Below are 14908 nucleotides of genomic sequence, written 5' to 3' on the forward strand. Positions count from 1 at the left end.
CTGAAATCTGATCTATCAGCTCATATTCATAATTTGGTCTCTAACCCAAATGTATTCAGTGTATAGCAAAAATTGAATAATTGGCCTTGCTGTTCCATTACATTCAAAGGGGACTGTATGTTGGAATGCAGAGAACTACAGAACTGCTGTGAGCCACAACTCTGTTACCTGTCCAGGGCTGGAAAATGTTTTGGGGTGTCGGGCCAGACATTCACTGCATGTTTTCAACCTTCGACACTGATCAGGGACACGGGGAGTGGGAAAGCATGGGGAATGGCCAACAGGACAGCCAATTCTGAAAAAAGAAGTTAACAAGTTAACAAGTGAAATAGTAGAAAATAGTTACAACATAGGAATACTGATTGAAGGTTTTGACTCCCAATGGGTCTTAAAAATGAACTCATTCAGTATTCATTCAAAGTTTTCAACTTCTCTAATCCTCAAGCTGTACCTCTCTGCTGTGTCTGAGGAGGTGCAGGTACCCCTGCACCACACACAGCTGCCTGTGCTGTTGTTACAGGCCTCGGGTGTAGGCAGAAGAACGCAGGGGTCTGAGGGCACAGAGAGGGTAATCAAACGCCCCAGCATGACCCCATTAAATCCACCTAATATGAACAGGTGATTCCCCCAACTAGTCATGGCCAAGGAGACGGAGTGATTAACAGGTTCGCCGACTGAAGATACTGTAAGAAAAGAGTAAACAAAAAAATCTCAGAACAGTGAGAAGAATTATTTGCATTTGTCTGCAGGTAGTGTACGGTACAACTGATGCCAAAAAATATACTGATATCAGTTCTCATATTGTAAGTGCACTTCAAAAGGGTGGTGGCATTAGCAAGTGACTACTGGTTTCCAAAGTAAATATTTGTGAATGAGTGGATAGAGAGGCAAAGTGATTGCTACATGGACATTTTAACATTTGGTTTAATAAATACCATCTAGGACTTACTGCCACTGCAAAACTGAAAAGCATTTGCACTCACCAAATACTTTATTAGGAACACTATACTATTTCTGAGTAGGGCCTCCCTTTGCTCTCAAAACAGCCTCAATTTCCTCATGGATTCCACAAGATGTTGGAAACATTCCTTTGAGATTCGGTTTCATGTTGACATGACTGCATCATGCAGTTCCTGCAGATTTTTCAGGTGCACATTCATGCTGTGAATCCAGTGACAGATCCGGTGACTGGGAAGGCCACTTAAGAACACTGAACTCATTGTCATGTACATGAAACCAGTCTGAGAAGACTTTTACTTTTACTGTGACATGGTGCATTATCATGCTGGATGTAGCCATTAGAAGATGGGTTAACTGTGGCCATGAAGGGATGCACATGGTCAGCAACAATACTCATACAAGCGATGATTGGTTGGTATTGTCAGGCCCAGAGTGTGCCAAGAAAACATTCCCCACTCCATTACACCATCTCCACCAGCCTGGACTGTTGACACAAGGCACGTTGGGTTCATGGATTCATGCTGTTGGTGCCAAATTCTGACCCTACCATCTGTGTGGCTCAGCAGAAATCCAGATTCATCAGGCTAAGCTACATTTTTCCAGTCTTCAACTGTCCAGTTTTGGTGAGCCTGTGCCCACTGCAGCCTCAGCTTTCTGTTCTTGGCTGATAGAAGTGGAACCCGACGTGGTCCTCTGCTGTTGTAGCCCATCTGCCTCAAGGATCTATGTGCCGTGCATTCTGAGATGCTTTTCTGCTCACCACAATTGTATGGTCATCTGAGTTACTGTAGCCCTTCTGTCAGCACAAGCCAGTCTGGCCATTCTCCGCCAACCTCTCTCATCAACAAGGCGTTTCTGTCTTCAGGACTGCCGCTCACTGGATGTTTTTTCTTTATTGCCCCATTCTGAGTAAATTCTAGAGACTGTTGTGTGTGAAAATCCCAGGAGTTATAAAAATACTCATACCTGCCTGTCTGGTACCAACAATCATGCCACGATCAAAATCACTGAGATCACATTTTGTTCCCATGATGACGGTTGAAGCGAACATTACTCAAAGTTGCTGGCCCGTATCTGCATGATCTTATGCACTGCAGCCACACGATTGGATGATTAGATAATTTCATTAATGAGTAGGGGTACAGGTGTTCCTAATAAAGTGCTCAATGAGTATATGTATTAAAAGTAAAACAGCTGTATAGTGTATGTATATGTATAATGATGTTTGTGGTAGGGTTACCTGGCTGTATCCATGTGTTGCAATTGATCTGATAGAGGTACACACTGTTGCTGTAATCTTCTGCTCCTGTCCGTCCTCCAACAATCACCATGGTGTCTTTCAGAAGGGCTGCCGCATGGAAGAAATGCGAGAGAGGCTGTAGGGAGAAAAGCATGCTAATTAGGCACAGGAGGACCTTATTCACAAACATTGCTAATGGGAGGAAAAGGTAAATTTCTTTGGCCCTGTCTGTTCAATCACCTTGTTTCCCCGGGAGGGAACCAGTAAAGACCAGGTGAGGTTGGGGTAGTAAAGGGTATAGAGTTCTCCAGAAGGTTCTACTGCCTCCACATGGAAACGGTAACCTCCAAACACATATATAGCATCAGTCTGCTCATGATAGACTGCAGAATGTCCGTAAAGACCTGTGGAAAAAAAAAGAATTTACTCCAGATTAAAACTTTCAGATTCAAGACAAGATCTACACTAGCCTCAAATTCAGACATGATCTTTCAGTGTCCAGTGTCCAGATTGTACCTGTAGGTGGTGTACCGGTGTGTGGCAATACAGTCCAGTTCCCAGACTGTGGATTAAACTCTAGTAAGTGGTGATTGAAACCATTCTCTTGAGAGTATCCTCCAATCAGTAGCACAGAGGAAGTTCTGCGCACTGTCAGAGTGTGACCAGCCACAGGGGGCAGCACTGAGCTCTGAAAATAAAAGTAGTTATCAGTTCAAAACTGATTTTTTTTTTTAAATAATGCAAATGCTGGAAACCATTTAAAAAACCATATCTAGTATTCCATACCTTGTACTCTGTCCACATCAGACTGCTAAGATTGAGGCTCCATGTATCACTCATAACACTGTTTGGTGTTATCCCACCCACCACAAGCATTAAGTGGTGACTGTCTGTCAGAGTACTAGACATATGGTCATGAATGGCTACCACAACAGAGGCATGATGGTAGCGGGGCAAGGGGCTAGATCCTTCCTCCACTGAACTGGTAAGCATCTGAGTCCAGCGGCGCTCTTGCACAAAGTACCTAAAGTCAATCCAAACACAATTTAGAATATACATGCGAGGAGGATAAAGCAATGAGTAATCAGTATTATGCCACAGTGCTGCTGAATTCTCCAATCTGATTTATTGTTGATTAATTTTCAGTAACAGTCTGACAGTAGTGCCGGCTGTAATTCAAATCAGGTTTATTTTAATGTGTTAGCGTTTCTATAGTAAAAGCTCATTCACAGCGTTGCTCCACAATAACCAGATAAATAAACAGATTTTTAAAAATGTGCTGTATTACAAAGGAAAATGTATGACTGTTGATAGGGTGGAGCTTTCTCATATTTATTTAACATTTATGGATGGGGTCATGGGTGTCAGTGGAGGAGGAAAGGAGTCAGTTTTTTAGTAACATGATAAGCTGCATTTTTTTGTTGTTGTAGTTTTTTGGGTTTTTTTGTCTTAACTTCAAAAGAGAGGAAAAAAGAGAGGCTGGTGAGCAAATTACTGTGTATAGGAGGAAATAATTATTTCACGGACATTACAGAACATTATATGTAACAGTTAAAAGTATGAGTGTCTTTCATTATGAAATAAACAGACAAATTGTGGTATAAAAGGAATAAAACACTTCAGTATGTGCTGTCATTGGAAAATAATCAACTTTCAGGGTGGTAACAATAACATCACATCATGCTGTTGCTGATTATTTTCTTACAATTTTCTATCACACCGAGTCATGTTTTATTCCTTGCATATATCATATTGCTTAAATCTACTTAAAATTGCCATCTTAAAATTGTTCATACCTGTAAACGTTTCCCAGAATTCCCTCTGAGAGAGAGAGGCCACCATATAACCAGAGCGTGCCCTGGGGCCCAGAAACTAGTGAGTGCCCCATCCTCTGGAGAAACCTGTAAGACGGATTCTGTGGGCAGGAAAGAGGGGGAGAAAAAAAAAAAAACAGTCAGTGGGAGATGGGGGAATTATGTTAAAAGTCTATGCAGTTTTAGTACTGTTCATCATAACAAATATCAACTTACAGTAGAAAAATTAATTACCAAATCAATGAAATTACAGTTATTCATGTTTTTCATATTATACTTGTTAGTCTCTCTCTTGTCAAAGCAACCGAGTATGCAAATTCACACACCCTCTGTGTTTAGCTAACACTCAGGAATAGGTAAGCGGATCATCACAAATATGGCAATGCGCTTATGATGGAGTCATAGATAAATTGAGGGAATATATCAGGGTTCACTCCATCTCTTCATAGAAAGGGTTTGATGGAGATGTCTCACCACTGTGAGCTGTGTATCCAGCAGATTCCTCCACACCAGGCTGTTTGCATCTGCGACGGAGGAGCAGTCAGATCCAGCCCAGCCGAGAGTGCAAACACACACTCCTAGAGTCTGCAAGAACACAACAATACAGGAGTTAGGATAAGGTCACCTAAAATTATTAGCAGTGGCCTGACACAGTGTTGTCCCTCAAGAACACGCTGACAATGTTTATTTGCAAAATCTGCAAACGTACTTGGATTTTAAGATTCTTTAAAGATTTAAGACGGTTTTAAGATTTTTATGATTCTTAAGATTTTAAGATCTTTTTATAATATGCAATTACTTCATATACAGAGTTATATGTATGTTCCGTTCATGCATTCATCTTCAGTAACTGCTTTATCCTGGTCAGGGTTGATCCAGAGCCAGTTCCAGAAACACTGGGCACAAGGCTGGAATATACCCTTGACAAGATACACCACACACACAAACACACTCAGGCCTGATTAATACTTCTATACTTGCATATTTCTGTACATTTGAGTGTGTTGTATATAGGCAGTCACATATATGTGTGTCTTAAATTTCTGCATCTTATTAAGTAAATTTGCCTTTTTTATACACTCTACCTTATCGTGTAGAGTGTCTACAACTCTACCAATTTCAGGATACATTGTGCTTATTATAGCACTGTATCAGAGTGATGCCAGGCTTCTCTACAACCCTTGATAATACCCATGAGATAAATAAAACACCCAAAGATTGCACTGAAGGAGAGAAACAATCTAACTATCTTTTTAGGAGCAGTCCATTGTTTACTGATAAGGAAAATTGGCATATTCAATTGCAGTATATATAGCTCATGAACAACCAATGATCTGATGAGTAGAAATCAATAAGATCAGCAGAAAACAAAGATGGCATGGTAGTGCAGCAGGGAGTGGTGGTTTGATTCTGGATTCTGGTTACTCTCTGTGCAGCGCTGATTTAGCCAAAGGTGTGAATGAGTGTGTGAAGCCTGGTTTAAATTTTTGTTCTGAAGCACAGACTTTAAGTGTATTGACGGGTTGATGTGCTTCTGATTTTGTGTATCTACGGTGCTGTGCATCAATCTCTCAGGCAAATGTGTGCATAGAGATGCATAACTGGAAGCCTTGTGGCAAAACTTTGTGAAAAATTAAAGCTATCACAGAAAAGTAAAAATCTAAATGAAACAGTTCATTTTCCCGCAAGGACACACTTGCAAAATCCTGCAGTAGCTGTTTATCTAATGTAAAACAATGCACTTGTTAACATTCAATCTCACCGTGTTGCAGATGCCTCGGCCCTCTCGAGTGCCACAGTCCTCCGGGCAGATGGGCCAATCACAGAGTGGCCCACCGTAACCACTGGGACACTGGCAGATTCCATCGCGACACCGACCCAAGCCCTGGCATTCTGATGAGCCATCAAGGCCCTCTTCAGATCCTCCCTCAGTGCAACGCCGCACCCAGAAGGAGGCATTAAAACCCTGAGGATGAGCCGAAGACACATTCGCCTCAAAGTAGACGGAGATCACACCTGAAATGATATACGTATAATATTTTTAATATAGAAATTATAAAAAGCAAAATTAAAGCAGCTTCAACGACAAAAATAGATCTTCCATGCAACCTGAAGGTATGAAAATGTGGCAAAATTTATTACCAGATGTGGCCTCTACTGTGACTGGTTCATTACGAGTTGTGCCACAAAAAGCTCCAATCAGGTTGTGATCCGAATGCATCACACCATCGCTGAGAAAACGTGGCAGGCCATCAAATACATACACGTATGATTTCTGTGTAACGAAAAAAAAAACCAGACACATCATTTTGAACCCGTAACTTCAATAACAGATTCAATGTTTTATCTTTTTTAATGCAGCATTTAATTCACGTGTTGCTTTGATATAGGATATTGCACTTACTGTGCAATGTGTATAAGAGTCTGGATGCAGGGTCAATGCCACAGGTGGGCACATCTGGCCTGGCATGCATGGCGCCAGATCCTCAGAGACAGAGAGAACCCACAGGCAGTGTGAGAGACCATCCTGGCCTCCTGCTGATCCATGCCAACCAAGAGAGGACGAGAGGGGCAGTGAGGCAAGAGACGATGAAGAAAGGGCAACGGAGCGACCTTGACACTGCCTGAAACATGTGCCATTGCTCCTGAAAAAAAATTAAAGATGAAATTTTAAATATAGCTTTAAATTAATTTGTATTGAATTTACGACGCAGGAAACCCTAAGAAAAAATATTAATATTTTCCATTAGACTAATCTTACCACTTTTGTGTAACTGATAGCTTTTTATTTGTCTTGTGCAAACTCTCACAAATTGACAATCATAAGACAACGCTGGTGTCTCACCGGGGGTCTCCGTAGTAGCCAGGCAAGCAGAACTCGCAGTGTACTCCATGGGTATGGTGTGTACAGTAGCACTGGCCTGTCTGATTGTGGCAGAATCCCTGCAGTGGGTCACCATGTCCATTACACTCACAAGGCACACAGCCTCCACCACCAGCCACTGCTGAACCGAAGCTACCAGGCCGACAGTGCTCACAGTGCGGTCCTGTAGTCCAATCTGGCCAAAAAAAACAAAAACAATGCTCAAAGAAGGTACACAAATGCACGCACATGCTATAAGAAGACTGAGAGTGGAACAGAGGAGGTATTCACCCTGGCACTGGTCACAGATTCCTGGTGCTGTGATGCAGGTGCTGTGGAAGTTACAGCCGCAGTCGACGTCACACTCCACACCACTCAGCACCAGAGTGGCCGGGTCCGAAGTCCAACCCAGAGAGCACTCGCACTCAAAAAGCGGGCTGCCACTGCACTTGCCCTCACGGCATTCATTATAACATCTAAGAAGCAGGAAGACAACCAAGCATAGCCATAAACACATGAAGATATTATTCCCTTATTATATCTTGGAAGAGCTTAGCATTGTGACACGCCACACTAACATACCACACATCTGGGATACAAACAACTAGTTGGGGTTAAATAAATAAATAAATAAATAAATGACAGAGACATTTAGATCATTCAGAGACAGGAATGATCAGAGTGGATGTAAATGAGAGATACTTTTTCCATCAGAACAGCTCACATCCATTTTTGAGCTGGACACAGTCACACCTAATATAAAGTACATTTGTCATTTCCTTTCTTCCCTTAACAACTGTTAGGTAAGGAATCCACCTGTGCACTGAGATAGTTCACTTTATTTGTTCCAAATAATCCAAGTTTTCAGTAAAGTTTAAACTTAATGCGCTTTATGGTGATGCAATGTACCTCAATGCTGTAACCATAGTGCAAGCTATTCATTTCCAATCCCACGGCCTGCATTACTAGCTGATGATGGAATGATTTTTACTATGCGGTTTAATTAACTAACATCCCTCGTTTGGCACATCAGCTTTTAACAAAACTCAACTCAATCCCCAAGCAGTGGCTTTTACAATCATTTTAAATAAATAAATAAACAAAGGCCAGTTTTTTAAAATTACTTTTTAGCCCTGCTTGAGTTAATATGAACCCATGTTACATCTGGCTCTGTGTTTCTGCCATTTTTTCTGTGACTGAATACCAAATGGTGTGCACTACATGTAGACAATTATGCTATACCCAAGGTACAGCACAGGAAATGCAGGAAATTTTGTTTTTTAAATATTTTAAAATTGGTTTACATCACGTGCTGAGGTTTTCTTTATTTTTATTTTCTCTTTCTCTTTGTTTTTTTTTTTTTTTTTTAGCTGATCTTAAATTCTATTATTTTTATTAAATTGTCCTAATTTACTTCAGATCTCTACCAACTGAACAGTTATGGGAGATTTTTGGAGTGACACCAAATGGTGGTTGGAAGAATGGTGTTCATCCCTCCAGGTCAGCTCCAAAGACTTGCAGAATCTATGCCTTACTAACTAATTAACTAAAGTGCTTAATAAATAATTAACACATTCCGTTGATTTTTCCTTTTAATTTGGCACACATCTATATTTCACGACCTCTGATGTACTGTGTCTCAAATGTCTGATATTTTTCAAAAAATTTCAGTTCAACATCCATCCAAAAGAAAAAGAAGTCAAAGAAATTCAAATGCTCAGTGTAAAAATGACTAATTAAATAGCCATTCAATAAAGATAATGACATTTTAAAGACACTTTAAAATCATAACAAGTGTCTCCAAATGATCTCACACACATTTCATCAGAATTCCAATGAGTGAGAGCAATTTCATATAAAAATCAGTTGCATCCTTATCCAATCAGATCAGTTTCAGACTGAGACTGTGTACACACACATCAAATGCCATCATAAATATACCTTAGGTGGAAGTTTGGCTTTGCACAGAGCTGAATGTAGGGAGCTAGCCAAATAATGTTAGCTAAACGTCAGGCTGAAGAACATAAATCACATAAAATATACAGTGGTCATAATCAAACAGACAGTAAGTTACGTGATAATGACTCACGTCTGATTGCAGTAATGCTCTCCATCTCCGGTGAAACCCCTCTCACAGTGGCACTCATACGAGGTGGGTGTGTTCACGCATGTGGCTGAGGGATGGCAGGTGTGGAGGCCCAGCCTGCACTCCTCCACATCAGGGCATGACGCATAGGACCACACAGCCTCTCCATCAACATCCACCCCCTCCAGCAGCTCCATCTCCAACTCCAGCTCCATCGGCCGTGGTGGGGAAAGGGTGCGTGGCTCGGGGCTAACAGTGAAAAGATGGTGTGGATTTTTTACCGCTATTTTTAAAGGAGAAATCCACCCTGATACAGTCGGGTCTATAAGAATTTGGACAGTACCACAATTTTAATAAGTTTGCCTCTGTACACCACCACAATGGATTTGAAATGAAGCAATCAAGATGTGACTGAAGTGTAGACTTCAAGCTTTAATTCAAGAAGTTTAACAAAAATAGTGCATTAATTGTTTAGAAATTACAGCCACTTTTTTTTTTTTTTTTTACATAGTCCTTCCTTTTTTTTTTTTACTACATTTTAATTAAACCTCTACATCACAATCCCTCTTCTCCCATGTATGTGAACTCTCGCATTACATTACTGTGTTGTATGATGTCCCTGTTTGTTTGTTATATGCACTTTATGATTACTGTAAGATTGTGCCACTGCAGCACAAGAATTTCACTGTTTCTCATTTACTTCGTATTCTGAAAACATTTGACAATAAGGCAAAGTTGAATTTGAGCTTAATAAACATCTGGTCTTCAGTGGCATCCAAGATTTATTTTAAATGAAATTCATCAGAAACTCATCTGTACATGAGGACATGAGAGAGCTGAACAGACTAAAGGTGTATAAGCTGTGCTCATGTCCTCATGTACAGATGAGGACATGAGAGAGCTGAACAGACTAAAGGTGTATAAGCTGTGCTCATGTCCTCATGTACAGATAAGGACATGAGAGAGCTGAACAGACTAAAGGTGTATAAGCTGTGCTGCATTGCTCTCTTTAGGTAGAGATGCAGCACAGCTTACACCTTTAGCCAGTTCAGCTCTCTCATGTCCTCATCAGTACATTCTGCTCAAACTGATGTCTGCTTGTCATCGCATAGATTGCCAAGTAGCTGAGACGTGTCTCTGCCCCTAACTCAGCACACGTGTGTTACGCTGCATTCTGTGTTGCATTCTGGAACTACCTTTGCTATCTGGACTACTTCAACAACAGTGAAACCTGACTCTTATCACGTCTGTTTGAGATTCATGTTTGAGAAGTTTTTTCTTCTATTAAAACTCTGGAACTGGCAGAGCCATTCCCTGCTTGACATCAGCGTGGTGGACAATCGCAAACTCTGGCAGGAGCACAGAAATGTGTTGTAGCTTTACCTTGAGGCCTTCACTTCAGCAACGGCAATAGTGCAGTTAGTCACAGATGAGTCAATTATTCCTCCCCAGTCTCCTTTTAGACACCTGCCATAAAACAGGGTTTGATAAAGCAAAATAAAGCAATTGAAAAAAGGTAGACAAAATGGAAACATCATGGTTGTTTCCATGTCCACTTTCATTTCAAGAATTTATTTTTGCTGTTTTCTGTGCGTTGATTTACTGTTTAATTTATAATTATACAGGAAATACGTAAAATGCCATCATTAGCATGGGAGCAATCGCACTTATATTTATACAAATCACTAATGTTCATACAATTATTCTTAATAACCATATGGTCACAAACGCACAAAATTAATCAAACTTGTCCCTTTGTGTTTTACCCATGAAACATATGGATCAGAAATATCACTCTCATTTGATATGTAGGAAGGATGAAGTAGTTTAACACTTGATTACCAGCAGAACTAACAGTTTTGCTTGTTTCAAGTATCATGAATGATTCAAAATCTCACAGGTGTCTGATATTTCAAATGAAACCCTTATGAAGTGCGACAACAGTTATTTTAGAAATCAGTTTAGTGGTTAATGAAAATGTGTCCTACCTGCCAAAGGTAGGGTTGCTGTAATCCCCACACCAGCCACACTGAAAGGTCTGCAGGCATTCTGTACATGTGGCTAAAGCAGAGCACTGCTTACACTGGGGAACCGAGTGCACGCTATAAGTAGAAACAAAGAACTGTAACTTAATTTTGATTCCAGCCAACATATACATCTCACATTAAGAGCAAAATTTATTGTTTTGCATCATATTTTGTGGAATTGTTCACACTACTGTAAAAATAATACATATAGACTAACTAATTAACTTGGGCAACTCTTTTAGCTCAGGTTAAATCACTGGGACTGGGATCCTTATTTTGGTTTAATTTAATTAATTTGAATCTATTTACTTCTGTAAAGCTGCTTTGTGACAATGTCCATTGCTGAAAGCGCTATACAAATAAGACTGAATTGAATTGAGTTGAGTTGAATCCTGCCCGTCAGACTCCACACACTAGCTTCCCTCTCATTCACGTGGAAACAGACAATTATAGCACATGATAAAGATAAAGAAAGCAAATAGCCTAACTTTGCCAAAACTTTATATTTAGCAGCTCTTCTTTCCTTTTAAATGGAAGATAACACATATTTTGTTTGCTTTTTGTTGACTCATGCATTCAGAATTCACAAAGAAAAGCTAATCACTACTGGTTCTTTTTTCACATTCTTATCTCCTCTTCCATTCATGTGAACTGACTTTATTTTATTCCTGTTCTGTCTGAACACTCCTGACTTATGTAGCTTAAGAGGTAGCATAAATGTTGCTGTCACAGCAGGGGCATGGTCACAGCAATCCAGACTGAGTATGGAAACGCTACATTTGAAGACTTTCAGATTTTCCATTTTCTAATTTTTAATCTCTCTCACTCATATACATTCAGATGCCTAGAGCTCCACAGCGTCATGTAATTACACACAAAGAAATGATGGAATGTGATTATAAATTTAAATTCTTTTCATCATCTACACTGGTCTAAAGTAAAGTAGGCTAAAGTTAAAACAGGCACTGATCAATTGTCTATTGTTGATATGGTGTAGCCAAGCACTCTCTCACTTGCTCTCACTAGCTCACTTGCTCTGGTCGTCTTTAAAACTGATGAATTTCTGGCAATTCATTTTTCATTTTTTTTCTTTCACAGGGTTTAGGAGTGATCCTTGAGCCCACTGCTACCATTGCAATATTCACAGAAGTTCCAGAGGAACACATGCAATTCTGCTTAAGTCATGATAGTATTTGATACCCTCAAAAAAACATCTCCTCAACCCAAGATGATGTCAAGAAAATGCTTCAGAAACAAGTGACTTTTATTTGGGGTTAACCAGAGTGTAGATCACTTCGTTGATGCCCAGTGTATGATAACATATAATATATTTTTAAATATTGCTTTTACTTTTTTACATTCGGACAAGCCACATTTAAGTTAATATGTTCTAATAGGAAAACGCTAACCAGTTTTCCTATTACAGTTAATGTTTGGATTTTAAAAACCTCTCATTTCGCCTTTCTGTTCCGTTTCAATTACTTTTGAATTTTCGTACTTATTAAATACTTCTGAATGTGAGTTTTTGAATCGAGAACCGACATATGACAATAATTATGACAATAATTATGACGACAGCGACAGAAGTGACAGAGCTCATCAGTATGTTTAATATCGCTGTGCATAAAATTGCGTTTTGCAGTTGGACTTGAAAACCTGACAAACATGGATGTTTTGGCTCCAGTATGCAGTCTAGTAGATACTGCTTTTAAATCTTCAGGACTTATGTAAGATATGCAGCAAGGGTTTGAATAATAATGCTGCTTGCATTACCACTGCTTCTGCACAAGCAAGCAAAATCATGTGTCAAAGTATACCGATGGGCCGTATCACACCACCCTGGTGTGGATTTTCCTGTAACAGCACAACACTTCCCACTAGTCTAGTAAGACACTGCAAGGAATATTCCTTTGGTTTTCAGTCACTTGTGTTACGTGTATATATGTTACTGACATAATAAAATGTCATTGGGGTTGTTTGCTCAAAAAGTTTGGGAACCCCTGGCCTAAACTTTTTATATCCACTGTAAATGAACCAAAAGGCGGGAAAAAAAAAAAAAAAAAAAAAAAAAAAAAACATTGGTTGAGAGGTTAAAAACATACAAAAAAAAATGTCAACAAACATTTCCCACAGAAATCACAAAAACTACCCAAGCACAGTGAACACAGAACTGGCGCTTAATACATTATTAGAAAATTATATATAAATAACTAATTTAAAACCTTTTTTGCATGTATCCTGTATTTACTCTCTCTTCCTGTTCATTTGAATATTCCAAATATCCAGAACACATCACATTACATATGTGATAATACATATTTAAATGACTTATCTTGGCAAACTGGACCAACTGAATATTAGAAAATATTCCAAAAAAAATAATAATAATAAATACGTTTTTAAAGATGTATTAATTTGCAGATGCAGCAACTTACCTGTCATACCAGTCTCTGCACTCCCCATAGGGGAACTTGGTGAGATAGGCAGCAAAGTAAAAGCAGGTCTGAGCAGACTCGCACCACGCACACTGGCTCGAGTTTGACAGACACTCCGCGCATGTTGTCCTCCTTTTACACACAGAAAAGAGGAAGAAGAATGTTTAAAAAAAATTATATCATAGTTTATAGCAATCTGGCACTTCACAGTAATGAAATGGTCCATGGCAATGAGGCTTGGGAAATGATGTCTATGATCTGCCATATTTGTTGTAAACTCTTTGTGAATAGGAAGCAGATAATAATGGTAATGGTGTCAGGGAAGTCATCAAGTAGCCTATTAACTAATTTTAAACACTCGAACAGTTCATGTTGGTTGGTGTTTAGTAGACAATTATTAGTCGTAATAATTAGATAATTAATAGTAATTTATACATACTCTACAGACTATCACACTGTCCCCTTTTCTTCCACTTTATTTGGTTAGTTCAGCTTAGTTCATGATGATTAGTCAGTAATCACTTATATGATAATTATATAGATAAGATATAAATAGATAATTAACTTATCCACAGTCCTATCACAATTTTGAATTCAGTTCATGTTGATTCTATGGACACATTTTATATGATGTTTTGGTAAGGTAGTTAAACATCATTTCATATGCTGATGAGTATCAGGTGATAGGTTGCTTAATGACAGTCTATGGATGGTTTGTAGAGTGTCAATCCAACATATTAAATCTATCCACATCTGTTAAAAATCAGTCTAATTAAAGATGTCAACCTCTACCTAACACTGAGTGACCTAATGAAGTGTGACCTCTTTTTACCTTTTTCCTAAGGAAACATAAATAACTGACATTTTTAAGGGAAACAGAGGAAGTTAACACGAGAGAGAGAGAGAGAGAGAGAGGGGGGGGGGGGGTGCAGAGAGAGAAGGGGGGTGGTGATGGAAAGTCTTATGAGCTCACAAATGTAATTTGACCTTTAAATCTAGCTGTGGAGCATCAAGTAAATTTCCCAAAGTGAAAATACTGGGAGTATGCTGCAGAATAACGTTTTAATAATCAAACACAAACTTTTGCATTTCTGTCACTTCAGAGACTTTACTGCTCTCCTCTTTTTTTTCTCTATCCATGAAAAAAATGACATTTTTCACTGTCCAATTTTTTTTTTTAAAACCACAGTGACTGTACCTAGAGCAGAACATGTAACTCACTAGATAAGGTAGACTAGTGATCTTAGTTTACTGGACGGCATCACAGCCCTATAAAAGACCAATAAATTCAGGTGATCAATTCACACTCACTGGTTACAGACTTTAGGACACCCCAATGGATCCCGAATGGAGCCTTCCAGCCTCCCACGGCGACTGCATAAGTAATCCCCCTTCTTACTGGAGTTGATTTGCCACTCACAGTAAGGGTCCTATGGGGAAACAACAAAAATTATAATTTACTGCAGTGTCATTATACACTACA

At 39.3% G+C, this 14908-nt stretch overlaps 1 protein-coding gene across 4 annotated transcripts in view; it reads right to left on the reverse strand.

The window, feature by feature from the left end:
* Nucleotides 1-14908, reverse strand: part of megf8 (multiple EGF-like-domains 8) — a 48005-nt gene that overhangs the window by 16429 nt on the left and 16668 nt on the right. For all 4 annotated transcript variants that reach the window (XM_026924133.3, XM_026924131.3, XM_053227939.1 and 1 more), the window contains exons 18-35: nucleotides 14737-14855; nucleotides 13426-13557; nucleotides 10952-11065; nucleotides 10347-10430; nucleotides 8967-9212; nucleotides 7169-7353; nucleotides 6860-7073; nucleotides 6419-6659; nucleotides 6157-6289; nucleotides 5777-6030; nucleotides 4489-4599; nucleotides 3997-4115; nucleotides 2987-3224; nucleotides 2717-2888; nucleotides 2441-2604; nucleotides 2201-2336; nucleotides 452-683; nucleotides 169-295 (exon numbers count right to left, since the gene is read on the reverse strand). In XM_026924133.3, the coding sequence (XP_026779934.3) occupies nucleotides 169-295; nucleotides 452-683; nucleotides 2201-2336; nucleotides 2441-2604; nucleotides 2717-2888; nucleotides 2987-3224; nucleotides 3997-4115; nucleotides 4489-4599; nucleotides 5777-6030; nucleotides 6157-6289; nucleotides 6419-6659; nucleotides 6860-7073; nucleotides 7169-7353; nucleotides 8967-9212; nucleotides 10347-10430; nucleotides 10952-11065; nucleotides 13426-13557; nucleotides 14737-14855 (3021 nt within the window). The remainder of the gene's footprint in view (nucleotides 1-168; nucleotides 296-451; nucleotides 684-2200; nucleotides 2337-2440; nucleotides 2605-2716; nucleotides 2889-2986; nucleotides 3225-3996; nucleotides 4116-4488; nucleotides 4600-5776; nucleotides 6031-6156; nucleotides 6290-6418; nucleotides 6660-6859; nucleotides 7074-7168; nucleotides 7354-8966; nucleotides 9213-10346; nucleotides 10431-10951; nucleotides 11066-13425; nucleotides 13558-14736; nucleotides 14856-14908) is intronic.

The sequence above is a fragment of the Pangasianodon hypophthalmus genome, chromosome 22, assembly GCF_027358585.1.
Source record: "Pangasianodon hypophthalmus isolate fPanHyp1 chromosome 22, fPanHyp1.pri, whole genome shotgun sequence".
NCBI lineage: Eukaryota > Metazoa > Chordata > Actinopteri > Siluriformes > Pangasiidae > Pangasianodon > Pangasianodon hypophthalmus.